The sequence below is a fragment of the Lissotriton helveticus genome, chromosome 7 (assembly GCF_964261635.1).
Source record: "Lissotriton helveticus chromosome 7, aLisHel1.1, whole genome shotgun sequence".
NCBI classification, from domain to species: domain Eukaryota; kingdom Metazoa; phylum Chordata; class Amphibia; order Caudata; family Salamandridae; genus Lissotriton; species Lissotriton helveticus.
The window spans coordinates 96281978-96309758 of record NC_136068.1 but is presented as its reverse complement, the minus strand read 5'-3'; the positions used below and the strand labels follow the sequence as shown (position 1 = coordinate 96309758).

The following is a 27781-nucleotide window of genomic DNA, read 5'->3' as shown; positions in this document are numbered from 1 at the left end:
CATTATAGCCCTCCAGGAAACATGGTTAACGGAGCTAATCGATGTACCTGGTAGACTATGTTTCCACGCCAACGCGACGCGAACTCAACGCTACGGGCGTGCGAAAGGGGGACTCTCGGTATATGTAGCCACCGCACTTAAGATAAAGGCCTCTCAATTGCCCATATCCTCGGCGGATATGCAAATCATCAAATTGGATGTGAAGTCCCAGGGAGAAACTCGAACAACTATCCTGATTAACGTTTATGCCCACCCGAAATATGCAGTTAAAAAAGATTTCTTTAAACGCATTAATATTGTCGTTTCTGACTTTCGGCTCGAACACCCAAGATGGGACATCATACTGACAGGCGATTTCAATGCCAATCTCCTGCATTGGCCGGAAGAAGAGGATAACATCATTATAGCAAATGAGCAGTGGGGCGTTGACCCCCAGGAAATCCCACCTGCAAAGAAGACCGATTCAGCTGGCAGGCAATTGATGTGGGATCTCGAGCATCTTGGGCTAAGGGTGATAAATGGTAGATGCAAGCAAGATAAACCACCAACTACAACCTACACAGGTCAAGGCACAAGCACAATCTTAGACTACACGATAGTCACATTACCCTTGTTAAGACTGATAAAAAACTTTCAAATAATCAGTTTGTTAGATAGTGACCATTCAATGCAGCACATCGAAATGAACCTGACTTTACCAAGGCACAAGCAAGCACGAACAATGGTAGGCGAAGTATCTACAATCAATTTGAAGCGATTGAGGTGGACAAGCTCCACCCTGCCACAAATAGCGCCGGGTGCCAAGAACGAACTTCAATCCTTGATCCAAGATAAAAATCTGTGCTCCGAGACCTGGACTTACTATCTAAACAGGTTATCCAGGAAAAATACCAATATCAAAAAGAACACCAATTCACCAAGTAGTACTGCTTTTTCTAAGGCAGCACTCACCCTGAGAAAACGCTTGCGGAAACTTACAAGACGAGCCCAAGGCCATACTGCCAATTCAAGTGCTTGGCAAGAAGTTCGAATAATAAGAAAACTCTACAAGAAGCTAATCTGGACGGAGAAAAAAAAATCAAGCGAACGATTTCTGGACCAAAATGTTGTATAACATAAAAAAATCCAATAGCCAGGCCTTTTGGCAGCAAATAAATTCCCTGAGCAGACCGTCACAAGTCATAAGTATGACCTGCATAACCGAAAGCGCATGGTCCAAACACATAGCCGACACCTTCTCAATAAGACCCGCTTTTCAGCTGTCAGTAACAACTTCAAGTACTGCGGCTTCGAAAGGAAAGTGTCATGATCGGCAAAACACGTCCAGAACCCAACAGGCAAGTATAGAACAATCGTTGCAGATTAGCGATGAACTTCAAATAACACAAATAATTAGTAAGAGTAGGCAAGACAGTGCGCCTGGACCAAATGGCATTCCGCAAGCAATATACAAGGAGGACCCTAATTACTGGGCCAGTAAATTTAACCAACTGTTTAGATCCGTAAATAACACACGTCAGCTCCCAGAAAGTTGGAGAGGAGCAATCATCAATCCAATTTACAAAGGCGGTGACCGCAAAAATCCGGCCAATTATCGTCTGATTGCCCTCATCGACGCGGAAGCTAAATATTATGCATCTCTGGTACTAGCGGATCTCGCAAAATGGTCTGATACCAACAACAAAATACCGGTAAATCAGACAGGGTTTCGCCGCAGAACAGGCACGATGGCAAACATAATGGCCTTAAGTCTAATCGCGGAAAAAAGCTTACAACATCACCAAACACTATATGCTTGTTTCGTGGACTTCAAGGCGGCCTTTGATCGTGTCAGCAGGCATTTACTTTGGACCAAACTGAAACAGCTGGGCCTGCCAGATTCAATCTTAACGCCAATCATCGATCTACACACCGACACCTGGATGCAGGTAAAGATCGACAACGGACAGCGGCTAACCCGAAGGGTCTGCACCTTCGACGGTCTAAAACAAGGCTGCGTGTTGGCACCTCATCTTTTTAATGTATTCATGGCCGACTTAACATCAAATTTAGATCAGACCAACGCTCATCCACCACGGCTTGGTCACCTGTGTGTTACACACCTATCCTACGCAGATGACGTGGTTTTACTGAGCCATACGAAAATCGGCCTGCAACGCCTACTACAAGCACTGACCAGATACACAAAATCAAACTTACAAGTAATAAACAGTAAGAAGACCAAGATCATGGTCATAACTCGTCGCCATAAAGTGTCATCGGCATTTGCAATAGAGAACAGCAAATTGGAAGTGGTTGACAGTTATAAGTATCTGGGAATACAAGTAGACAAACGCCTTAACTTTGCAACACATTTCAAAGCAATTGAAAAGAAGGGGATTGCCTTGTTACACGCCTTTAACAACTTAGCAATCAAACTTAGAGGTCCCATGTTCAACCCGCTCCTAAACATAATGAAAGCCAAATAACTGCCAACAATATCTTACGGGAGCGTACTACATCACGGGAGGAGTGCGCAGTTAATAGAAAAAATACAAACAAGAATCTATAAACGTGTATTTGGTTTGCCAATTGATGCATCACCTGCGCAAGTACGATTAGAATTTGGCCTGCAATCCCAAGTTCTGCTAAAACAATACGAGTTTGTCAAATTTTGGTACGACGTCTGGAGGAACCAGAAAGTAGAAATTTATTGCGCCATGTGGGAGGCAGTTAACAACAACTCGAATTCCCAGTACGCTAAATTTTTAAAACTTTCTCTAGAAACAACAGAATTGGCCCCACTCTGGGAAACCAGGCTTCCAGTACCGTTTTTCAAACAAACAGTAAAAAAAGCGGCTAGCAGGCATTCGTTACTCAACGATAAGTCATCCCTAAGTCATCGCGAACACGCTTAGATGACAATACAATCATATAAAAACCCGGCTCCGGCAGCATATCTACAACTTGCCCGCTCACCGAATATCAAACATAGATACCTAAAATTAAGGCTGGGTAACCTCCCGACAAACTTTGATCAACCGAAATGGAGGATGCAAGAAAATAAAGGGTGCGAATTATGTGGAGCAAGAAAACAAGACCTAATTCACCTGATCTGTATCTGTCCAGCCATGAACTCGGAACGCCGGAGTAGACTAAAGGCAAAGTTTAATGAAATTGGAGCACGCACCTGTCGGTCTGCAATCATACAAACACTGAGTTCTGTGGATCCTCAACTTATTTGCGGTGCAGTCCAATTCATAATCAATTTTGAGAAAAAGAGAAGAATTATGATAAAGTCTTAATAGAAAACACAAACTCGTAGACATAGCACGAAGTATACCATATTTTAGTCACGGCATTCTTTAAAAGAATAATTTTTTACAAATCTTAAGACTTATCGCCAGCATATTGTGGTTAATTGTACATTTTCAGACATTCAAGTATTGCATATTTTTGTAATGGTTTTTATTAACTGTACAATAAAGTGTATTATTACCGGTCCAGGGAGGACATGGCATGGCAGTTCGGGCTGGACTGTTCCCATGAGGCACAGGGTCAGACTGATTTGCATATTGCCATGTCTGAACTGGGGTGGCCAAGTGAGCTAAAGAATGGTGATGGATTAAACCCAGATCAGTTGACTGGGGGTGAGTGTTTGATTTGCTCAAACGCTCCGTCCATCATCCCCTTTTGTATCGCTTTGTTCGCCCTAAGTGTGGCAGGGTATGCTCAGACGTGAGTCCCTTGCTCACTTGGCCACTGGATTCAAGATAGCCTGACTGATGAGGATTTTGAATCCGAAACCGGTCCCAGGATGCTTGTTTCCGGTCCAGGGAAGACATGGCATGGCAGTTCGGGCTGGACTGTTCCCATGAGGCACAGGGTCAGACTGATTTGCATATTGCCATGTCAGAACTGGGGTGGCCGGTGAACTAAAGAATGGTGATGGATTAAACCCAGATCAGTTGACTGGGGGTGAGTGTTTGATTTGCTCAAACGCTCCGTCCATCATCCCCTTTTGTATCGCTTTGTTCGCCCTAAGTGTGGCAGGGTATGCTCAGACGTGAGTCCCTTGCTCACCTGGCCACTGGATTCAAGATAGCCTGGCTGATGAGGATTATGAATCCGAAACCGGTCACAGGATGCTCGTTTCCGGTCCAGGGAAGACATGGCATGGCAGTTCGGGCTGGACTGTTCCCATGAGGCACAGGGTCAGACTGATTTGCATATTGCCATGTCTGAACTGGGGTGGCCGAGTGAGCTAAAGAATGGTGATGGATTAAACCCAGATCAGTTGACTGGGGGTGAGTGTTTGATTTGCTCAAACGCTCCGTCCATCATCCCCTTTTGTATCGCTTTGTTCGCCCTAAGTGTGGCAGAGTATGCTCAGACAAGAGTCCCTTACTCACTTGGCCACTGGATTCAAGATAGCCTGGCTGATGAGGATTATGAATCCGAAACCGTTCCCAGGATGCTTGTTTCCGGTCCAGGGAAGACATGGCATGGCATTTCGGGCTGGACTGTTCCCATGAGGCACAGGGTCAGACTGATTTGCATATTGCCATGTCTGAACTGGGGTGGCCGAGTGGGCTAAAGAATGGTGATGGATTAAACCCAGATCAGTTGACTGGGGGTGAGTGTTTGATTTGCTCAAACGCTCCGTCCATCATCCCCTTTTGTATCCTTATTTACGACAGCTTTTACCCGAGACAACTTAAAGAGAACCTCCCATTTGGACAGTTCCTGCGCCTTCGAAGGAATTGCACTGAAAAAGAAGACTACAAAATCATAGAAATAGTTTTCTTCACTTTAAATTTCTCCCATTTGAAAAATATGACTATTTTTCAGTTATAAATATGGCACAGTGTGTCTGCTGGCCACTGGGAGCAAAATATTTACATGAAGAGTTAATCATTAAGGTAACTTATCATTTTCTACCATTCAAACACATTCAGAAAACAACATTTTCTTCGCAGGCTCCAATATTGAGTTGGCAAGGACTTTTAATACTTTTAATACTTCCGTTTTTCACCTCTGTGACCCAACCTGGCCCATAAATCTGACTGAGCATACTAATTTTCAGGCTCTGCTATCTGTAGCCTGATGATAATAATGTAAAGTAAACATAGCCTTCTCTTAATTTTGAAAACAAAATGTGACTGGTGCTTACTTAAAAATAAACTCAAGACTGCAAGAGACGTTGAAGGTGTCTGGGAGCTATTGGTAGGTCGCGATTGACTGGTTGGCGATACTGCTCTATGTTAACAATAAATATATCAAGTTAATTTACAATTATATTTTATATTATACTATTTCTAATAATTTTTAAAGAATAATAAACTTTAATAATTTGTCTATGCTTTATCAACAGAGATCTCCACCTATGTGTGTAGTTGCTAACAGTAACTTTACACTTCTAAATCCTATTGCTAGGAGGATCAACCTCCTGATCATAGAGGGTGGAGACATTGACGTTACACCATGTGTAAAAGTATACTTCGAGATGGAGATTAGTACAAAAAAAAAAGTATAGAGTTACACCTACGCATCATAGTAAATATACACAAGAATAAACATACACGTGTATATTAACCTTTGTGAATAGGCCCTAACATTTTCGTGATGTGTATCTTATGTAAAACCATTTTGTTATAACGAATGAACATATGTAACAAACTGACATCTTGAAAGTGGCAAAATGAAACACTTTACAAAGCTACAAATGTTACCACAGTTCTTCGCAAAGAATACAACAAGTATATATGCAGTATATATGCAGTTCAACTTCTCACACCCCTACAAAACTCTCTGACTCCTACGGAGCTCATGTAATGTAAAAGAGTCCATCATATTAACAAATTCCTTCCCCATAGGATAGACTGGCGACTAAAACAAACGACTACCAAAATGCCCTTAGATGTCGATCCTCATGACTAGTACAATAAGTTGCTTTGATGAGTTAAAGTCACTGCAAAGGCCAGAGCACATCTAACGGATTTGTCGAAGTAATCTACCTGTGTCATCCAGCATCAGAGTTTCTATTCTGAAGTTGCAAAGGGGAGGAAGTCTCTTGTTAAAAGTCACTGCAAAAGATTGTAGCCATGGCATATCATACATTAAGTATTTATAGTACCATCCTAAGGAAATTCTAAAATGAGGCAGAGCAGTAGCTACTTTTACTCCTTAACATGAATGAAATGTTACCAAAAAAAGAAATACAGTAGTGGCTATGCAACAGTTTATCCCCTACTTCCACCAGCACAGCTCCAATGGTGTGAGCAAATTGATGCCTTTAAAGACCTGCTGTCACAAAGATTCAATTAACTCTCTGACTGATCTGAATAGGGCTATTAAGGCCCTGGACGCGGCCCTGCCTACCTGAGACACAGACTGAAGCTCTCACAAGCAACACGCAATCTTAGATCTAACCATCTTCGCCTAATGTTTTGTCCCCGATTTCATCTTGTGCGCACGGGAGGGAGGGCCTTCTCAGTGGCCACCTCCCAACTTTGGAATCATTTGCCACTGGAACTTAGATTCCTTACATCAGAGCAACTGTTTCGAAAGAAACTTAAGACCTTGCTCTTCTCCCTGATCTAGCCCACTTAATCTCCCTGGACTTTATCGAACCTCACTAGCTGTTGTCTTTAGCGCCGGGACACCCCCGTTGGGGGTAGCTGTGCGCTCTACAAGCCTCAAAATAAATAAAATAATAAATAAGGCAAAATCACATCTTCTAATTTATAGCACACATTAGTTACAATGCAAGTGAATTTTAAGAAAAATACCCATGTTTTAAAATAAGAAATGTTAACTAACTAACTTAATGATATATCAGTTGGAATGTGAATTACTATATAGTTCCTAAACATTAGTTTTAGGTCGAAATTCCATAAGTAAGTAATACTCCAAGTTCAAAGCATGGTCTGGAGCTTTGAGAAAAACATTCTGCAATATCCATCCAGGCATCTCAGTAAAAGGTCTCTCGTGTGTCATTCACTATTATCTCAAGTTGCTTATGTCGGAGAATTACACCTTTTAATATAATATATTTATTTTTAAAGACAGAGCCTACATTGTGGCTAGCAAAAACAGAACTGCCTTGGAGCACTCTTAGCAAACTCAGTGGTATTCATTTTAATCATTTTCAAAGCACATCACCAAATCTCAGGGTTTCCCTCACAAAAAGGCGGTTTCTTATGTACAAAACACACCTTCTGAGTCAGAAATGTTTTTTACGACCACTACCAAATTAAAATGTGGAACACTTCTAAAAGGGGTGTTCCATCCAAACTGTGATTCGGTATGCAATGTATCAATGGTTCAAATGGGTTCTTTTGGGACCCTTTTCCTTTTGGGAATTGTGGACAGCCTCAAAGGAATAAGCACAGGGCTAACTTCTTCTACTGATATTTTCCCTAATGGAAAACGTTTACTTTTTTAAGGCAGTGCCAATTCCTTTAAAATATATGGACTGCTTTAAAAAAACAGTAAACAAAATTTGCCATTTGGGAATGGAAACGCAGTGGTCTGCTGTATGTTTCAGGCCAACACCCCTGTGTTTGTGGCCAACCACAAGGGTTTGCAAATTCGACCGGTTTAATTAATATTCATTAGGCAAGTTGTTCTGTGACCTCTTGAGACTGATGATTTTGCAAACAGACCTAAAAGTACGTAGGTCACTTTATATAGGTCACGTCACAAAAATCAAACACTGATCGCAAAAAGTAGGTGTGCAATTTCTGACCACTTTTTGCAAGAGTATGCTAGTACATCTGATAAAAAATATCACATTATCCTTTATCTCACTACCTTAAATAATGAGGTTGTCCTAACATTATTCAACTTTGGAAGTGCACTAAGCACAAATGACTCATTAAAAAAAATTGGTTTCAAAGCTTTATGTTACTTACTGAGTGCATTCTGCAGTTTTGCCTTTGCTTTGGTATTCCATGATGCATTGTATCAAGTGATGGTTCTCATCCAGCATCTGTACAGCAAAAAGCAAAAAAAGAAATGACATTAATTTAAGATACATCTCCGGACAAGAAACCATTCTTTGAGAATAGAAATACACTGGTCGGTCAAATATGAGCTAGGCTCAAATCACCTATTGATGATCCTCAACCTGCCAAAGAGGACCCACATCACCCAGCACCTGAAGGACCTACACTAGCTATCCGTTCAGAAGACACGCCAACTCAAGCTTCTGACCAAAGTCTACAAAGCCCTCCACGACCAAGGATCTGTCTACATGAACAACCGCATGCTCTTCCACCGACCTCCCAAGAACCTCCCCTCCGCACACTACGTCCTCGCTCAGATACCACGCACCCACCGCTGCCGCTCTAGAGGACACTCCAAGTCATGGAATGCCCTCCTACTCCACCTCTGCACTTCACCCTCATTGAACCACTTCAGGAAGGGAGTCAAGACCTGACTCTTTGACTGATATCTGCAGCACAGCGCTTGGAAACCCTCTCGGGTGACAAGCCGCACTATACAAACACCTCCTGATTGACTAATTGATTAACTTAATAACACTTGAGAAGAGCAACATCGACCTTGGACTAATAAACCTACCCGTTGTTGAGCTTAAACACCCACCTATGTGGAACCATAGTTTCATGAATGAGAAACACATGAGTACAGATTTGAAACGTCTATTTTAAAATACTAAACCCTCATGAATGGGAATCCCAATCTACCCTGTCAGTTTAAAGAGCTAATTCAGTCACCGCAGTGGCCAGGTTTAACCAGGTAGTCAGGGGTTTACATTCCAAAGGACCCACTTGGCTTTTATCCTTCTGAGGCCTATAAAAAAGCACCATTCAATGGGCTATCAATAAACATCTATTATCAATGCCAGGTCACCAATATGGCAGTGATTTACAAAAATAAAATGTTAAAGTCAGGATGAAGCCAGACATATAAAGTGAAATGCAAATCAAACTTAGAATCCCCCTTGTGCCCCTAACTCCTGCAGATGGAATGAAAATAATAACTGCTTGAAGTTAAAATTATGATCATAGAAGGAAGACTCAGTGAGACCTAAAGTTAATAGAACTCTAGGAAAAAGACATATTAAAACCTTCTTCATGTAGTTTACATTTATCCCAACAACTAGGATTATGTATTTAAAAAACTACCCATGCTCCATCGGCCCTCTTTTGTGTTTACTGAGAGCCTCGATGACGTCACGTGCCTGGCACTGGCAGGAAGCAAAGGCCCATCAAAAGTCAACTGTTGAGCATTCACAGCTGATGATTTTTACAGGGCACTCTCCATCATCATTGAGGACTGCAGCAGGGGGCCTAGCGTCAGTTGGGCCAACCTGCTTTTTCCCTCGCTGCCTGCAGCTCAGCTCCTTCTACAGCCTGCTCGCTGTCAGCAAACTAGCTTCTTTGCAAGCGTACCTTCCTCGTCTTCCGTATTTCTTCAGGTCAGTTGTAATGTGTACTATATGTGATGGCTTAATTTCTTTATATGACGCAACATCATACTCTTAAATCAAATGCAATAGGTTTTTGTTCAGCACCCATATCCCGAACTCACTCATTTGAAAGTTCCTTGAATTTTTGGTAGATCTGGACATTTGTATCTGCGTTGCACAGCATTTTAAAGAATATGACACTCTGCACGCGTTTACAACGCATGCCATTACTCCGCATTTTTTACTCTGCAATATCTTTTACAATGCTGGGCTTTACAGTGCATTTTAACTCCACTGGGGCATTGTAATGGGGAATGCGTTGTAATGGTTTGCATTGTAAAGCCCTGCGTTGTAAGAGATTTTGCAGAGTAAAAAATGTGGGGTAATGGACTGCATTGTAACGCAGTCGTTGTAAAGGATACTTACCCATTTTAAATGCTGGCAGCACATGGATGCCTGCTATGATGATGAGCTGTTGCCTGCCCCATAAGGCTATAATTGTTTAGCCCAAAACCTATGGTAATGGTCATTTAAAAGGATGGTGTGGCCAGCACAGCTGTTTCAATGCAACTTAAAGAACTTCTCTCTGCATAGTTCAGGGTAGTTTTTGGATATTTATCTAATTTCATTGATTTCATTGATTGGTTTTCCTGGCGAATAAAGTGCCCCTTGAAGTGTCACACATAGGCAATGGAATGTCACACATGAGCAGACTGAGACCCTAGAAATGTCACACATATTATATTACCAGGGGCGGCACCTTCATTTGAGTGGCGGAGTGTAGCCCCACAAGCCCCAGAGCTGAAAAATAAAATGGTATTAAATTTTATTTTTCAGCAACCCTTCCTGAACTAAGTGTCAGGATGGGGCGGGCCAGTGCTACCGACTGGCAGCAGCAGGGAGCTGTACGCTTTAAAATGTGTATGTGTCTTTGGCCGATAGTCTTGGGATGGCCAGACAGACATGCGCATTTTAAACTTTTCTAGGCCAGCTGTCAAACACAGCTGGGTTAGAGAAAGCACAGGCCTCCAGTGCTCTTTAGAGCGCTGAGTGAGGTCGCTCCTGTGAGAAGTTGGCCTGGTATATGATGCTCACTAGTTCTAGTGATCACCTTGTACCATGCCAAGCAACCCTTATGGTGCAGGTTGTAAAGTCAACCTTATAGACAAGCTATCCTAGGGGTAGCATGGACTAAGCAGTCTTAGGCTAAACCCTGTAAAGGCATGTGAAGCAAGCTGTTTTACCATACACAATCCCTTGAATACCAAATGAAAGGACACCACACAGATATATATTGAAAATATATATAGATTTATTTCTACAAATAACCCTGATACTCTTTATGAGCACAGAAGCAAATGCGTTAAAACAAAACACAGTTTAAATACACAAAAGTTGCACAATTATGGATGAGCCCTAGGGGCCACTTAAACCATATACTAAAATAGTGGTATAAGAACCACTATGGGGAAAGTGAAGAGGCCTAGGGCCTGGGGAATCGCTGGAGCTGTTCGGGACTAGCAGTGAAGAAGTCGGGAAAGGCCCGCGGGACTCGGGTGCAGTGCGGAAAGTGCACGCTTTACCAATGCAATGTCAATGGTGCGTAAAAGTTACAAAGTTAGTTAAAAAGGAACCTTCCGAGTGACCTAGAAGGATGAAACTTTAGACACAGACCCTAGAGGTGTGTACCAGTGTGGGAACACCGGCGGAGCTGAGTTACCTCACCCACAGGAAGCGGGTGCACAGGGTCGAAGTAGTGTCGGGTTTCGTCACGCAGGTCGATGGTGCTTGGAGCAGAAGATGCTGCAGGCGGCTCGATGTGAAGAGTTCCGGTGGATCCAAGGGTGGATCTGAAGAGGTGAAGACCTGAAAGCAGAGAAGACAATGTTCAAAGTCACTAGCCAGTGACTACCGTGGAACCAGAGTGGAACCAGGCGATGTCGGGTGCAAACAGGCGTCGAGGTGTAGCTTCTCTCTGCAGCCACGTGGACACGAGGGGTCGAAGACGTCCAGGAGTCGGTCACGAGCTGTCCCACGCAGGCTTCTCGCTGTTGGCGGTGTCGGCAACTTGATTGAAGCAAACAGGCCTTGGCTAATGCAAGCCACGCAGGAATCGAAAAAGGCTTGTTACTCGGACCAGCAAGGTCAGAGCAGGTACTCCTTTTTACAGGAGCAAGGGCAAGTCTGGAGCAACCAGACCCGCAGTGAAAGTTGTAGGTTTCGTCGCCAAGATGGCCGCTAGCCACGTGGCAAGTGGCCGGGATGGCGCGTCGAGTGGCACGGTGCAAAAGGGCCCCACGCAGATCGTGGAGATGCTGGGGGGCTGATCTTCGGTGCAAGGGCTGCTCGAGGTTGGGGCTTCTCAAACCCCAAAGCACAGCGTCGAGGGTGCCTCTGATGCTGCGCAGTCAGCTTTTCTGGGGTCTTCCAAGATGTCCGGTCCCACGTCTCTCGGTGCCTCCACGGGTCCCTTCTTTGCAGGGACTGTGGATCGGGCGATGAGAAGTCTGGGAGTCTGGGTCTTGTCAGGCTCTGGGCTCGGGCTCCGGCGGGAGGCGGCGGCAAAGCAGACGTCGAGTTGCTGGTTGGTGCCTGTGTTCACAGGGTGGTCACTCCTTGTCCACAAGGGAGATTCTCTTCCGTCTTCTGTGCAGCAGAATGTCGAAGTCCAGTCTTCTTCTGTATTTCAAGTTGATTCAGGATGATCTGAAGTCTCAGGACACAGCTCCCACTCTTATTCGAATCTGGGGGGCCGGATCACCTACTAGGTCCCTCCTCTGGGTGGAACCAGGAAGGGGGGTGGTTACACCCCCTTTCCTTTGTCCAGTTTCGCGCCAGGACTGGGGCTGGAAAGCCCCAGCACCGGTTTGAACTGGCCTATGCACAGGGACACCTTGTGTGCCCCAGGCATGTCTGATTCTATTCAGCCCTGTCCTACCCAATAGGGGCTAGCACCTCCCCAGGCAGGAAACCCTTTGTCCAAGCTGCCCTCGCTGGAAGGACTCCCAGCAGCAGGAGGTCAGACTTGTGTCTGTGGTGGCAGCATCCATTTTGGGATGCTAAGGCTCTGTTTAACTTTAACCGGGGTTCAGGCTAGGTACATGTCGTGTCCCTCTAGAAGGGTGGAATGCTACCCCCGTCGCCAGAACTGGCGAGGGGGTAGTATTCCAATTCGTATGACACCTTACTCGACATGTTTTGATAAAGCCAAACCTAAGATAGCATTTAACCGCGAGGTTCATAATGCACTTAAGAGTATATGGAATGGCAATATCATGAAACAGCTAAAGGACATGGTTCCGAAAGCTGCAGACAGGCTCAGCTCATGCCAGAGCACCATCTCACATATTTCCAAGCACTCTGCCTCCAGGATTGATGAGGCCTTCCATAGGAGTGGCTGATAGGAACATATGTGTCCATTTTAGGTTAGGTATAGGCATACTACACCTAAGTAAGGGGTGGTTACACCGACTTACCCCAGCTGAGTGATCAGCCAGTTGTGTCAAATATGGAGGCCAGGCCAGGGGTGGCACAATACATGCTGCAGCCCCTGGTAGGCCTTGGAAGCACCTATGCCCTGGGTACACTGTTACAGGGGCCAATAAGGTGAACCAGTTCCAATTTTGTTATGCACCTAAAGTACATGGGTTACAATTTAGAGAGAGAACAGCAGGCTGTGGGTCTGATTAGCAGGCCCACAGCCACATTAAGTCATAAACCAGTGAAGCAAAAAGCAAAAATTTGGGGTGACCATAGGATAGCAGACCCTACTCTCCTACAGCTCCCTCCAATCCTGGTGCTTCTCTCATGCTGTGAGAGCAGCACCAGGATTAGGTAGTTCAGTTTCCTGGGTCTGGAGCTTTAAGAAAGCACCGAGGGGAGGAGCCTAGCTCGCGGCCGTAATGGTCGCCCTTTAGCTCGGCTCCCGCAGCCCTCCGTCCTGATTGCTTATCCTGTCTTTTATCCTGTGCGAGGACGACACATTTTTGGGGCATTGGTAACATAACGGCTTGTTTGTACTTACCATCCGACCCCGGGGTCTCGGTGTGCAGTGGCTCCGGAGTTGTGGCCTCTGAGAGATCGGGGCCTCTGCGAGACTTGGACCGGGACCTGGCCGGTGGGATCCGACGGCTCTCGGCCCCGGCCGAGAGCGAGAACCAGTGTTGGGAACCGATGTGCGAAGATCTCGGCGATCCTGACCCGGGCCTGCCCTGGTGGCCGCGCGGCCGACGTGGATGAGAGGCCTGGGGACCTGATTCTGTGAAGGGGTCTCTCCCCTCCGCTGCTTTGTCCGTCGGCCCTGGTCATCGGGGCCCGGACTCCGCTTGTTTGGGGCACCGGTGCTGGCGGAGACCCATTTGGGGCGGATATCCTTTCGGCATCGAGGCCGCCCTTGCGGGGACCCCCGGAGCTTGTAAAGTCCTACATTTGCGAACTGTTATTCCCGGGGGTCTTGGTGAGTGGCGATTGGGCTGATTCACGAAATGGCGGCCGACCCTCTGCAACGAGAATCACCCTGTGGCGGCGGGCCCGTGTTGCCTATTGATGTGGGGAGCGGATCTGATGGACGTGAGCCGACGGTCAGAGATATCCTGGAAGCCCTGAGATCCCTACACGCTTCCCTGGCCCTGGGCGTCTCGGTGGGTCCGCCACGATCTGCCGCCATTTTGGGCGGCCGTTTCTTCTCGTCGCCCTCTTGTTTCGAAGACTTCAGTGCCTCGCCCCCCTCGATTGACTTGAGTGTCTCCGCCACTGATCGAAGATCGTGTAGTGTGTCGGTGACTTTGGGGCGCCCTGCTTCTCAAGGTTCGGGCCCCGGGGACCTGGATGCTGTACTGCGACCCTGTTTGACATTGTTGCCTGAAACTATTGGTGGACTGCTTCCGGTGCCTGCTTCGATGACTTTGCCTGTGTCTATAATTGGGGCCACATCGCCCGCTCCAGTGGCACAACTGAACTCCTGTTTTTCATTGTTCGTGCTGCGATCTTTGATGCATCTATACTTTCTGTTTGGACTATTGCTCCCTTGTGGATTTATCTACCCCCCACGTAACTATGCTAGTCACCATTCCACTCGATTATATGCTGATTTCGTATTTAGTATGTGGTTTTACATTGCCATGTGGTGGGTGGGGATTATCGTTCGAAAAGGTTGGGGGTGAAGGGTACGACTTTTGTTTGATTCCCGGTATACGACTTAGTAGCATAATTGTTTCTACTCGTAGAAAGGTGGGAGGTCCCCTTTTCCTCATGTTTTGTGGCACGTGATGGGGTGTCGTCCTGATCTGTTTTTGACTGTGCTTCTCTGGTTGGGCGGAGGGCTGCGGCCGCCCGTTCGGATTATAGTTTTTCTGCTCCTCCCTCCTGTCTTCTTTTTTCCGCTTTTGTTGCCTTTTTGTCTCTTTCTTCTTTCTTACTTCTCGCTATATTTCGGGTTCTGGTTTAGGGCGACAGGCACGCTGTTTGAAGGGTGGGCCATAGCCTTCTACAGGGGTGCAGGGTGGGATGGGTGGGTTGGGCTCTATTTTTGTTTGTCTTCTGGTTCTATGGCCCTTTTGTATCTCTTTTTCGTGAGGCCGCGTCTGTCCCGACCTCCTATGGTGTGTTTCGGGTGGGGGGTGTGGCGTCGTTATTCCTCCTGTTATGTTTCGGCTGTCTTTCTCCCTGATCGCCATACCCCCACTTGGGCCGCTACTCCTTTTGTCTCCTGTCTTCCCGCCACGGGGGGCCTGTGTTGGCGTGTCCTCTTCCTTTCGTTTTTCGTATTTTTTTATTCTTTTTTCTTGTTTATTTAGTCTTCTCTCCGTTTTCCTTTCCCTTCCTCTTCCCCTTCCCCACTTCGTCCCTCCCCCCCCCCCCCCTTTTTCCCTTCCTGTGTCCCAGAGGTTACTATGACGGGCTGGTTTTGATGCATTGTTTTTCCGTTCCCTCTGTTCTGGCTTGGTAGTGTCTTGGGTGGCGGGCATGTTACGAGGATAATGCTCAGGGGCTGATTGTGTCTCGCACATCCTGATTTCTTGAATGCATTGTATCGTTCCCCCGATAATTTGCCCCCATGCCCCCTTATTAATGTTGAGGTTGGTTTGGGATACCGGATACCTCCGTATTGCAAGTGAGCCTGTCATATGCCTTCTCCCCACATTATAAAACTAAGCCTTATTTACTCCTGTGTTTTAGCCCTTTGGTTTCTTATCTCTTCTCCCCTTCTACGATTGTACGGCCTCTGCTTTGTATTGATTGATTATGTAATATTTGCCTGGTGACTCCTGATTATTTTGCACATTGCGGCCGGCCGGCTTGGTTGTAGGCCTCGACTTGTCTCTCCTTTTGATGTCAATAAAGGTTTTTAAAAAAAAAAAAAAAAAAAAGAAAGCACCGAGGTAGGAGGATGTCGCGCAGCAAGCCACGAAGGTAAGTCTATTTTTTGGGGGGGCCCTGCCTCACCCCTGTCCTCCCCCCCAGTATATGCCAGCCGCCACTGCTATTGAATGCTTTTTGGTTGGAAAGAGTTGTGTAAATTTGGAAAAGGCATAAGCAACTCAAACATCACCTTTTCAATGTAAGGTGAAATGTAACCGGTCATTAGTGTGTAATCTTATATAAGCATATACACAGCCTAAAATGCTATTTCTTACCACTGTTGAATATGGGGACGGACCATGGCTCATGAGAGGCAAAGGATTGTGTGGGTCATGATCAGGGGCGGCTCCTCCGTAATGGCGGAAGAGCAACGCCCCACTTAGGGCTGATTGAAAAATAAAATGATAATAAAATAATTTTATTATGGTTTTATTTTTCACTGGCAGTCGATGCTGTCGAGTCTAGGGCGGGCGGGCCAGGCAATCCATTGTTGACAGGGCAAGGACTGGGAGGAGGAGTGATGGGCACTTGTAAATTCACATGTCTCTTTGGCTGGCCATCTCAGGCTGGCCAAACAGACATGTGCATTTAGGTTTCTTCAACCCAGATGTGTTCTACAGCCGGGTTGGAGAAAAAGCCCAGACTCCCTGTGCCTGAGCAAGTGTCAATCCAGCTCCCTCGGGTCAATCCCCACACTGCTCTCATAGAAGGAGAGCAGTGTCTGAATTGGATGGGGAGTCTGTGATGGGAATGCTGGGAGCAGGAAGAACAGAAGAGCACAGAGGCACAAGGTGGCCGGACGGTTGTTTCAGGTTCGTATTTTTTTTTTTTTAATATTAATTCTCCCCCCACCGCCGCTGTATATTGGCAGCAGCTGAGACTGGTCATGATGCCCATCGCCTTCCTTTGCAAATGCAAACTTGGCCTTGGAGGCATTGGTCAGCCCCAACAGCACTACTAAACACATATACACCAAGTCAAAAAGCATACTTTCTGAGAGGTCACTCAGTTGTTTGAAAAGCTCCTCCTTATAGCTTTATAGCTACAACTGCTTTTGAAATATATCTTTGTCGAGTAATGTTTTGTAAAGTTGGTGATTTTGTTTTTACTATAGTAGCCCCGCCGGCCCATCAATGTGGCCCTCTGCCACGAGCCAGACTGTATTTTTGGCCTCTGTGAAAAGGTCTGTGAGTACCCATGGTCTAGTGCCTCTCTTTTATGACAACAGTGGTATCACTGGCAGGCACCAATGAGGCCCAACAAGATGGTGACTACCCTTCTCCCCCACTTTTCAGTCCAGAATTCCCTTCTGGTACTCTGTTACAACTGGATGTATACAAATCAATAATTTCACCTTTGTAGCTATGCCCATTCGAATTAAGTGCTATTTCCAGTTCTGCAAGCTCCAGTTATGTCAGTTTAGTTCCAACTGGCCCCAGTATTGATGCTTTAATTCAGCAAGCTCTGGTTCTATTGGCTCCTTACTTCTGACTTTCAAAATGTGATAAAGGTAACTCAAATGTAACCAATCCCTCAAAGTACTCAAAACTAATTTTTGTTTGAGGTTGTTAGGGCTAATTTCCAAAGGTTATCCATCATATCCCATGGTGTCACTGGGAAAGACAGAGTGGCTTCCAGAAAACAGAGCACTTACTATAAACCCACTTGAAAAGTGGTGAAGAATGTATGCATATGTCCAATCTTTGATAAGTTGAAATGGCTGCGTGAGTCTGATTCTGCTGCTGACACGAATCAGCTTCACAGCTGGTGGTCAGTATGATAAAAAAATCTAATTGTAGCAGCATATACACTTTCGGCTCTGTGCTTATATATTACAGATGAGTTCTCATTATCTTTCTGCTTTCTTTTTACCCAATGCTAGTACTTCCAAGGGGGTAATTGGTGATCACTTCATAGTTTCAGGAGCTGCCTTGCTGAGAGAAGATAATGTGAGGGTTGCTGCAACAGTGAAAGTACAAGTTCATAGAAATGATGCAGACACTAACCTGAAAGACCCAGATCAAGCTGTGCCTTCTCCAATAGAAGCTGTGCACATGGGATGGCAACCAAGTAAGTACCTGGCTAGCTAAATGAGGAAGCATTGCTTGAGCATACCTTTCATCAAGTTGTTTTTAGGGGAATATGTTTCAGCTGGACAGGGAAATGGCAGCCCAGCAGAGGTCTGTCCTAGACATTCATCTGCTAGGGGCCGATGCCCAGACTCTTATAAATCGAAATGCTGTACATGTGACTTATTCAAGTCTTTACAATGTATCTTCTGTTGAAGGCAAGCGCAAAACATCTGAGCCAGCAAAAGGCCTGCTTTGTTTCAAATTAATAGTATTCTCCCAATTAGCGAAAACCTTATCATCCTGTTTACACTATTTGCTGGTTTCTGGAGGTGGGAGTTCAAGGCTAGACTAGTTTGGGACTATTAAAGTGTGTTTTCTTGATCAAAGCCAGACATAACCCCAATAGAAGACTTATGTTGCTTGATGACAATCATTAATACATCAAGTGGGCAGTGAATTTCATTTTAGCATAGGAAAAGATAATTAACTTTAGCCACGTTGATTGAAAATTAAAATATGGGCAGTAGATTTATATTTTTACTTGTAAAGAAAAATAGAGAAGGCAACAATGAACTTATGATTTATTTTGACTAATTGCTATTGAAACAATGAATTGCGATTTATATGATTTGTGTGTTTTTTGCGCTGCAACATCGTTGAAAAAAATGTAAAGAGAAGGCAACAAGGGGAACTATGAAGCACCGCTTCCCAAACAATAGAGAGAACTATCGCCCCAAAAGAAGCAGATTCAACTTAGAATCCTTTCAACTATTCACAAGGCTGTCTGGAAGAAAGGTCCAGTCTATTCACAAAAGGCACTTCCTAAATGTGGCCTGCTAGTACCTAAGAACTGCCCTGGAGTGTTCTAAAGGAGGCACTCACAGGCATCTGAGAATAGTGCCTGACATACTGAGGAAATAAACACTCCAAATTCAGAAAGTTGCTTGTAAATAGATATTTCTGCTACTCCCTCACAACCATCTAATCATTAACATAAATCTTTGTTATATGATGGTCCATCTGGTCAGCATGACCCACACGGAAATGTACAGAATTGAAATGCATTTCTTATCACACATTCAACATGCCTAGAGTAATCTCAGCATCTTGGTACCATTGTAAAATGTATACACATAAACAATCCAACATGATCGATAACATTACACATCATTCAATGATAATACCCCTTCAAATAAAACTAGCAGTACCAAAATATTCAAATTAAGTCAACTGTATTTTTATGCTCTTAAGGAAAAGCTCTTCTGTACTTCTTTAAACCAATAAAGGTTGTGATGGTGTAAAGATCAGCGGGGAGCTGATTCCATAAAATGCAAAACAAAAATATATTCGTTCCTAGTCACTTTCCTTTGGATACCTGCCCTCATACTCACATCTGGCACACATTTTTAACACCCCATCATGCACTCAAATTTGAACGTTTTGCTTGACCGTGCAGCACTCGCCAGACTTTATGTCATCAAGCTAAAATATAGTTTTTGTTAATAGTACAGAGATGTTTAGCTCGGACCACATGTTGGTAGACAAGAGTACACGTTTTGATTTTGCAGAAGATGTGTTCCTCCACACCAATAGTGCTTCCACTCCACACAGCTGTGATTACGTTGTTTATTTTTCCCGCTGCCTGAGCCAGCAGCAGTGTGGCTGCCTAAATAAGGCTCACTAACAAGCATAAAGTATCAATCTACAATGAGATTGAGCTTGACGTTTCTTGGTCGTACAGGGCACTGTAATGCTGTTAAAATGTCTTAGATGAGTAGATAATTTACAGATAGGAGGTGGGCAGTCATTAGAAATGTATTGCTCTTTTCGTGTCCCAGCACCCTTCCCTTCCCTTTCTACCATTAGCATTTGACTTCACTGTGCAGCTGCGTGTTTTATAGTAGTATGGGTTGCCCAGAATCAACCTAACTACTTATATTTTACATAGTGTTACATGCACCCCTTGAAAGAATGCTGATTTCCTTTTTAATTCCTACAATGCTTTATTTGATCTGGAAGACTATATAATGCAGTAATTTGCTAGTCCCTGTATTCAGAAATGCAGATGGTATGAGATGTACTACTGTTTATGAAAAGTGAGCATAATATATGTTATCTGGAGTGGATATTCTGAAGATGTTATTTGTCAGACAGCTGAGTAAATATCAGACAATGTTATTGAATTTGCTATTACATGAGTAGAGGCAGTCATAATGATAAGCCACCGATTAGCTAACAGTGTGTGTGCGTTAGCGCTGAAACACCAAGTGCTGCTTCAGGGTTGAGGGGCATCGTCAGAGTTATACATAATTGACAACATTGCCATAGCAGGCATAGTTGCAAAATAAAGATTCATTAGTCCCATTGCAACTGAGACCAAACTTGAAGAAGTCAAGGGGTGCTGCTGAACAAGACTCAAGACCACCAGCAGAGCCACAGATGGGTACTGTGAATTCAAGTGTTGCTGCAGACTTGTGGTATGTCGGCTGAGCTGTTTCTGTCTGCAAGATGTGTAGGGCAAAGGTGCACTGGAAGAACTGTGCATAGGTTTTTGTGTTGCAATAAGTGTGAGAAACATTATCAGAGGTATGAGCAACTCTGGGCTCTGTAATAGCAGCGTGTTTGGTCACTGTTAGTTTTACATCATCCTATAAGTAAGTTTTCTTTTACTTTTTGTCTAACCTGTTGTGTCCGATAAATTGGGGCGGTGAGAGGGGCTTGGGTGGCTGCACAGGACACAAGATGTCCTGATGTGTATTACAGATTCATCACATCCAGCAGACAACCTTTTTATTGATTCATTTAGTTTTTTGACATCAAACCTCAAGCGGTCCTAGGATTTCACAGAGATTCACATAAATAGCAAATACACTACACTGGGAACTAGTGAGGCATGTGACGTTAGGTAATTAAGTTATAAATGCAGGTCAGCATCTACATATATAGGTAGGCCAAACTGATCTATATCTTTACAAGTCAGCAAGTTTCTAAAAAAAAAAAAAAACACAATACCAACTAGAGACTAAGGAGCTGATTTAAAGTTTGGCTCAAAAGTACTCCATCCCAAACGTGATGTATATCCATTCGCCTTTTTACACGTGCATTATATGCTAATGGATTTTAAACAAGGCTGATAGGATACCATGTTCGCACCATTTCCTGAACTCACCATTGCCTTACTGTTTTTACATGCGACTTACACTGATCCTGTGAAGACTTGTATTTGCACTCATGTTTTGCACCCTAGTGTTTGCAAGCCAGTATTTACACTTTGCTCTTGCAAGTATTCACTTTAACCCTGTGCGTGCATTCCTGTCTGTGTACATATTCTTCTACATTAAAAAGTTCATCTATTTTCATACACACTTCTTAGCAATCGTTTTGTACACTTGCCTGTTCTACATGGATGCTCTTGCACACCTGTGTCTACATATGTTATTTTGCAAACATGCTTTAGGACACCAGCCTTTGAAATAATGCATTTGAATTCCTCTCTTTAGATACATATTTTCCCTATCATGTCCTTATACGCCAAATCCCAAAAAACTGCCTTTAGGCTCACGTTTTTGCACTTATCTTGGTATACTTGGCTTTACATTCATGTTCTTGCACTTACCACTTAAGTTAATAAATCCGTTTAGTTAATAAATCCGTTTAAATGATTTGGCACTCATACTGTTAAGCACCAATCATTGTGCTCGCACGCCAGCACACCTGAGTCTGACTATTTCAGGCTGCAGCATACCCTTTCACGCCACTCATTCTGTTCAAATATTTACATATCTGCTGATGCACTCTCCAGCTTGCACACTTGTCTCTTTCTCATTGGTATACACCTGCCACATCAAAACATTCCATGCATTAGCACACATACTCTTACACACGTCTCAGAGCTATTATTGTACACCAGTTTATGCATTCATGTTCTTGCACACTTCTTTAATTGCACAAATGTTTTTATGCACGCCTCCGCACTCCTATCACTGCATTCATGTGGCTGCACACCTCTCTTCCTTGCACACCATTCTTTGTGTCACACAGACAGCTCCCACCCACTGCACCCCTGCCCCGTAGAATAATATCCCGGCAGTGTTTCGCGCATTACCTTCTGAATGGTCTGCTGGGTCACTTCACCCTTCCCCCTGGGCCGAGCCGTAGCGAAGGCCACAGACATCCTGCCTCAGACAGCGATTTATTCCAATCTTAGGAGATTTCTTTTATTATCTGCCAGCTATTACTGTCCGGCGGCTCCATTCGTGGACGGGGGGTTCTGTGTCTGTGCAATAACCTATTTATTTCATATTAGATAATGTTCTCGCATTCGAAAACCCGGACAGAGGCGGAACTGCATTTATTTCGGGATGGGAAGATCTGAATAACAAAATCCTCCAAGCACATCGAGTACGCTGGAAACATGAGCCTCGTTCTCCCCCTTCTGCGTCTTGGTTCGTTCTCCTCACCCCCGCCTTAGGTTTACTGTCGCAAGCGAAAAGCATCCCTACTCTAGGTGACGGTTACGTCATAAGCGTACGTAGGAGGCGCTGGAAGTGAGGGCAGAAGGGTATCGCGGCGGCGTAGGCGGGTCGAGGAATTGCGGCCAGACAGGTAAACACAAACGACGGACCAAAAAGAATAGTCTTTACAGACGGCTGCGAGGTTCGCGATTGTAAGACTGCCATCTTAAACTTCCTGTTTGGAAGAGAAGCCACACACTCACTCTCTCTCTCTCTCTCTCTATATATATATATATATATATATCGAGAGAGATCTCTCTCTCTCTCTCTCTCTCTCTCTCTCTCTATATATATATATATATATATATATATAGCGAGAGAGAGAAAGACATATAAAGATATATTATAGAGAGAGAGCGAGAGAAACACGTGTGTTTGTGTGTGCGCTTGTGTTTTACTAGAATATGCGAATATACGATAAGCAAAAATGTACTTGCAGAAAATAGTTTATCCACATAAATTTAACATTTATTTTGCATTTTTACTACTTTGTTGTACCAAATATTTTGCTGGCTGGGATTTGAAACCTTCCTTTCAGCAGGTAGACCTGCCAAGAGGCTCCATTTGAAGATGGCGACGGCTGCGTCATCCTCTGGCGGAAGCGCGCATGTGCAGAATGTGCCGGGTCAATTTGTGCAGGCGGAAGTGGCCTCAGCGGCGCGGTGACTGTGCGGATCTGCGGTGGTGCTGGGACAGTGAGAGAGGCGAGAAGTTCCCCGAAGCATCGGCACCTTCCTAACCCCCCTACACCGAGTAACCCCATCCCTCTGGCACCATGAGCTATGACCGCGCCATCACCGTCTTTTCTCCGGACGGGCATCTGTTCCAGGTGGAGTACGCACAGGAGGCCGTGAAGAAGGGGAGCACCGCGGTGAGTGGGAACGCATTGGATCTATGAGTGAGGGGAACTCCAGCGTCGCCTTTCAATTCTGTAGATATAGACCTTAGCAACAACAGAAAGGGATTTAGGCAAGAATTGAGTAGTCCCTTTTCCCAGCTTCTCGTGACTGTCTGTTCTCGGTGTATCGACATGTGAGGGATAACAGATTGCGTTGGCCCCGTCTGCTACTGAACAGTTCTCCTACTTGTCACGCACCTGTCTCAGCTGAGAGCTCTTACACATTTTGTTGGCGAATCCGACAGGCTCTAACGGTCTTTTATTTTGTAGTTTATTCATATGGTATTGTGTTAACTCATATTTTTCTCCTATTCCTTTACTTGTAACTGATGTGACTTTTGTAATCCTGCAACTCACTAATCCTCATGTAAAGCGCTCTGATACCCCCGGGTCTAGCCAGCGCGATATAAAACTCTGCAAATAAATATGTTAAAATCCTACTAAGCAAACTTTTTTGATGGTCTTGTTAGCCAGTCACCATCATATTTTATTGTACGGTTGGCCACATCCCAGAATTATTAACAGATGTTCAGGTACTGGAAAAAAATATTTTCTTTAACAGAGTAGGCGCCCAATGTATACATTATATACAATAAGCCGTTGGTTGCTAGTCATTTGACATATCCAATGAACTGAAAGAAGTCTCTTACCCCCTTAATATTGATACCGAAAAAGCGATAGGTTTGTGTCTCTTATTTTACAGGCATCTCTTGTATGTTAAAGTAAGTTGCCCTGGAATAGGATATTGTTTTTTTAGTATTGCAGGGGCTGCAAGTTCAGAATATAGCGAATAAGTCTTGATTATGCTGGTTTTGTTTCCGTAATGCCTATTCACTGTGAACACTATGCGGAAGGAGTAACCAGAAGCAGGGGTCTAATCTGCCAAAATCATAAGTATCCTCAATAAAGTAGAGACTCGTTTAAAGTGCCCTTTGAGTCCATGTGAAATATTTCATAGTGCTGTAACAAGAAACAAGCCTTCTTACCAGGGTGTCTACTGCCCGAAAGAAACATAAATGTGCACATTTGGTTAATTTGCAAATGTAAAGACTGCTTGAAAGCTAGTATTGGCTTTACTTGATGGTGTCACTTGAAAAGTTTACATTTTGAGAGGTATTGTAAGGTTCGTCCATCATCTCCTTGTGTTTGCGTTGTTTGCCCTAAGTTAGCAAGGTATGCCCAGACGTGGGTCCCTTGTTCACTTTGCCACTGGATTCAAGCTAGCCTGTCTGATGAGCGGTGTTACCCCAACACCGGTCCCAGGATGCTTGTTTACTGTCCAGGAAAGATCTGGCTTGGCAGTTAGGGCTGGACTGTTCCCATGAGGAACAGGGTCAAGACTTGTTTGTATATGGCTGGGTCTGAACTGGAGTGGCGAAGAGAGCTTAAGAACGATTATGGATTCAACCCAGATCTGTGACTAGGGGTGAGTGTCAGAAAAGTTTCAGCACTCCGTCCATCATCTCTTTGTGTTTAGTATTGTACGGTTACCTGATGAGCTTGGTGTGTATGCTTTTTAAAGTACAGTTAATAAAATGTTTGCAGCAGGTGCAGTCTGCATATTACTGGGGTCCATATTTTTGAAGCACTTTTAAAATCTTAAACCTAAATCTTTTTATGCACTTAGTGGCAGCCTTTCTTATGCTGTGTGTAATTCCGTTCATATTCACAGTGCTTCCTGTCACAGGTTGGGACCTTGTAACACAACAAATACACTATTCCCCACTGCACCAACCAGAATCCAGTTCTGTGGCCCTCTGGTTATACATACAGGTATCTTAAGTGATCACATTACCAATAGACGTTTCACAATGTATAAAAGTGCATCTCTCACTGGTAATTTCAACTTCCATTTATTTTTCATTTAAGGTGTGTTATTTCATATGTACTAACACAATATTTTGATCTTTTTAGTCCGTCCTTATGCCTACTTTGTTTTAATGCACTTCGACCGCTAATGTTACATAGTTCCATAGGTCCTTAACCCCTTCCACGCTCATGACGAGCTGGGCTCGTCATGCAGTAGCCTCCTGCTACGCTGATGACGAGCCCAGCTCGTCATGAATAATGGGGTTCATGGGTTTCCAGCACAGGGGAAAAATCCCCATAGCATTCAAAAGGTTAAAGACATAAGTTTGCAACCTTGGCGGTATTATCTTAGACTTTCCAGATTCTTGGTGAGTTAAAATGTGTTCTAAAGGAAAATAATAAACTTTTATTAAATGATACCAAATTCAGGTTGTTTTTTGTAGACCCACAGACTGAGAAAGTAAAATCTTAGTTTACTAGGTCTTGCCTAAGGCAGCATTTAGCTATATTTTTTCAAAAGATCTCTTGTGGGCCATACCAAAACGTACAGTGGGCTTAGGGCCAGCACATTGCATACCATTGGTTGGCTTTCTTTTTTTTTTAGTTTCAAAAAACCTTTATTGAGAAATTGTGCGGTACATCAGTGCAATCATGAATCAGCAATTCGTGAAGTACAGCATAGTCTACAGAGATTGGCACCTTCCCGCATCAATCTATCCAAAACACCAACTTACCCCCCCCCTCGAGAGTCCTTGACGTTGGCGAGCATTCTAGCATCGCAGTCCATTCTGTAATAGAACAAATCATTGCGTTGTGTAGTGCAAACAATTAACACCGGTGCGCCATACAAACGGCAGATAATCCAGGTCACAGAAGCACATAAACCTCCTAAATTCCTCCCTCAGCCCCACATTACGTCCCCACCAGCACAGCAGCATAAATCACCTTCCAGAAAATAACATCAATTTCCCCTCCTGTCATCAACATAATGCCATTCTTATTCTAGCCAATTCCATCTATGTGGCTGATGTGTCACTCACGGCCTGGTCTCGTCTCAAGCTCCCAAATCTACAATTTCCTCTTCTCCCTCGCGTTCCGCCTCTTGCGCAAGCAAGTAGGAGACGAGCAGGCCCCAAATGTTTTTTGGGCGTGATGCAGTGGGCAATTGTTCTGCATAGTAGTTCATATTTTCCTGCCAAGTAGACATTGTGTGTATCCAGCATTTGAATTTGGGAGCGCGCCCTCTCCCCCATCGGCATGCTACATGCCGTTTCGCCAGGAGGAGCCCCATAGCAAGGAATTTTTTGTGGGTTGTGTTGATGTCGTGGGATAGACCCAATAGTGCTACCAGTATACATGGCGTCAGCTGTATCCCCAACATGCCCGAGAGGCAACTAAACACCTGTTCCCAATACTCGGCCACTAGGGGGCAACTCCACGCCAGATGCAGGAAATCTGCACCCTCCCCGCCACAACCAGTGCATCTATCATCATCCCTGAGATGGAATCTGTGAAGCCTGGCCGGAGTATGGTACAGTCTATGTAAAAATTTTAAATGAATAAGTCGCAATCTGCTCTTCCCAGTGATAGCGACCGTCTGACCGCAGCTGCATTCCCATTGGTCATCTGTCAGTGGGACGTCTAGATCTTTGTTCCATTCTTTCCTGGCTCTAATAGGGCGAGATGGGGCTGCAGTTTGTGTATGTTTATACAAAAGACAGATGGCTTGTTTGGGGGGCTTGTCTGTAAGAAAGCGCGTCGAGGCTCCAATTTAGGTGGTTCTTCGGGAAATGCAGGGGTGTCAGCTTTCACACTCTGTCGGAGTCGGGTGTACAAAAACGCATCCATTGTGGTTGGTGGACGAGTAGTGAAAAATTGTTCTTTAGTACGAAATTGCCTTCCTATGTAGAGGTCTCCCCAAGTAGAGTAAGTAAGTTTCTCAAGCATCCTACGGCAGATGCCCTCATACGTAACCTACAACAGGGGATTGCGCAGCAAGGTCATCTTAGGAGAGTACAGCATCTGGGACTCAAGCTTACGGGCTATTTTGTGCCACGGAAGAACGGTACAGTCTACCGTGGATGGGTCCCTCTCCTGCTCCTTCACTGCTGTGAAAACATAAGCCGCGGGGGGGCCTTGTAGCCGTCCTCAACTGCTAAGTGGGGCATAAAGGGCGGCGGGTGGAACCAATACGTCGCAAAGTGCGCCTGCGTGCAGTAGTGATAATATTCAAAGTCAGGTACATCGTACCCTCTCCGATGGTAGGGCAGCATCATAGTAGGCAGATTAAGACGTGCCTGCTTTCCTCCCCATATCAGCCTAGTGAGTTGGGAATTAAGTGTGGTAAGGAAAAAGGGACCGGGATGGTATGGAATATTAATGAAGAGGTATAACAACTTTGGTAAAAGCACCATCTTGATCAGCGATATTCTTCCCGCCATGGAGAGGGAGAGTCGCAGCCACTTCGTAATAGAGTCCGTAATTTTATCAATAGCGGTACCGTAATTAAGTCTCATTAATGCGTCTCTATCTCTGACAACATGTATGCCTAGGTACTTGAGCTCTTCCAATTCCCAAACTAGTGGGTAATCTAACCGATGAGGCTAGGTATTATCCGTAAGTGGAAAAACCGCAGTCTTGGCCCAATTAATTTGTATTCCTGATATGGCCCCAAATTTAGTGATTTCCCGCAGTACCGGGTTGGAGTTGTCTT

The 27781-nt window shown here is 44.6% G+C and overlaps 2 protein-coding genes across 2 annotated transcripts in view; one reads left to right on the top strand and one right to left on the bottom strand.

Moving 5' to 3' along the window:
* The window catches only part of SS18L1 (SS18L1 subunit of BAF chromatin remodeling complex), a 70066-nt gene extending 47707 nt beyond the window's left edge, over positions 1 to 22359 (bottom strand). The window contains exons 1-2 of the mRNA XM_078652949.1: positions 21953 to 22359; positions 7896 to 7972 (exon numbers count right to left, since the gene is read on the bottom strand). Of these exons, the coding sequence (XP_078509075.1) occupies positions 7896 to 7972; positions 21953 to 22021 (146 nt within the window). The 5' untranslated portion in view covers positions 22022 to 22359. The remainder of the gene's footprint in view (positions 1 to 7895; positions 7973 to 21952) is intronic.
* A 635-nt stretch (positions 22360 to 22994) lies between these two features.
* Positions 22995 to 27781, top strand: part of PSMA7 (proteasome 20S subunit alpha 7) — a 66216-nt gene continuing 61429 nt past the window's right edge. The window contains exon 1 of the mRNA XM_078651590.1: positions 22995 to 23232. Within this exon, the coding sequence (XP_078507716.1) occupies positions 23137 to 23232 (96 nt within the window). The 5' untranslated portion in view covers positions 22995 to 23136. The remainder of the gene's footprint in view (positions 23233 to 27781) is intronic.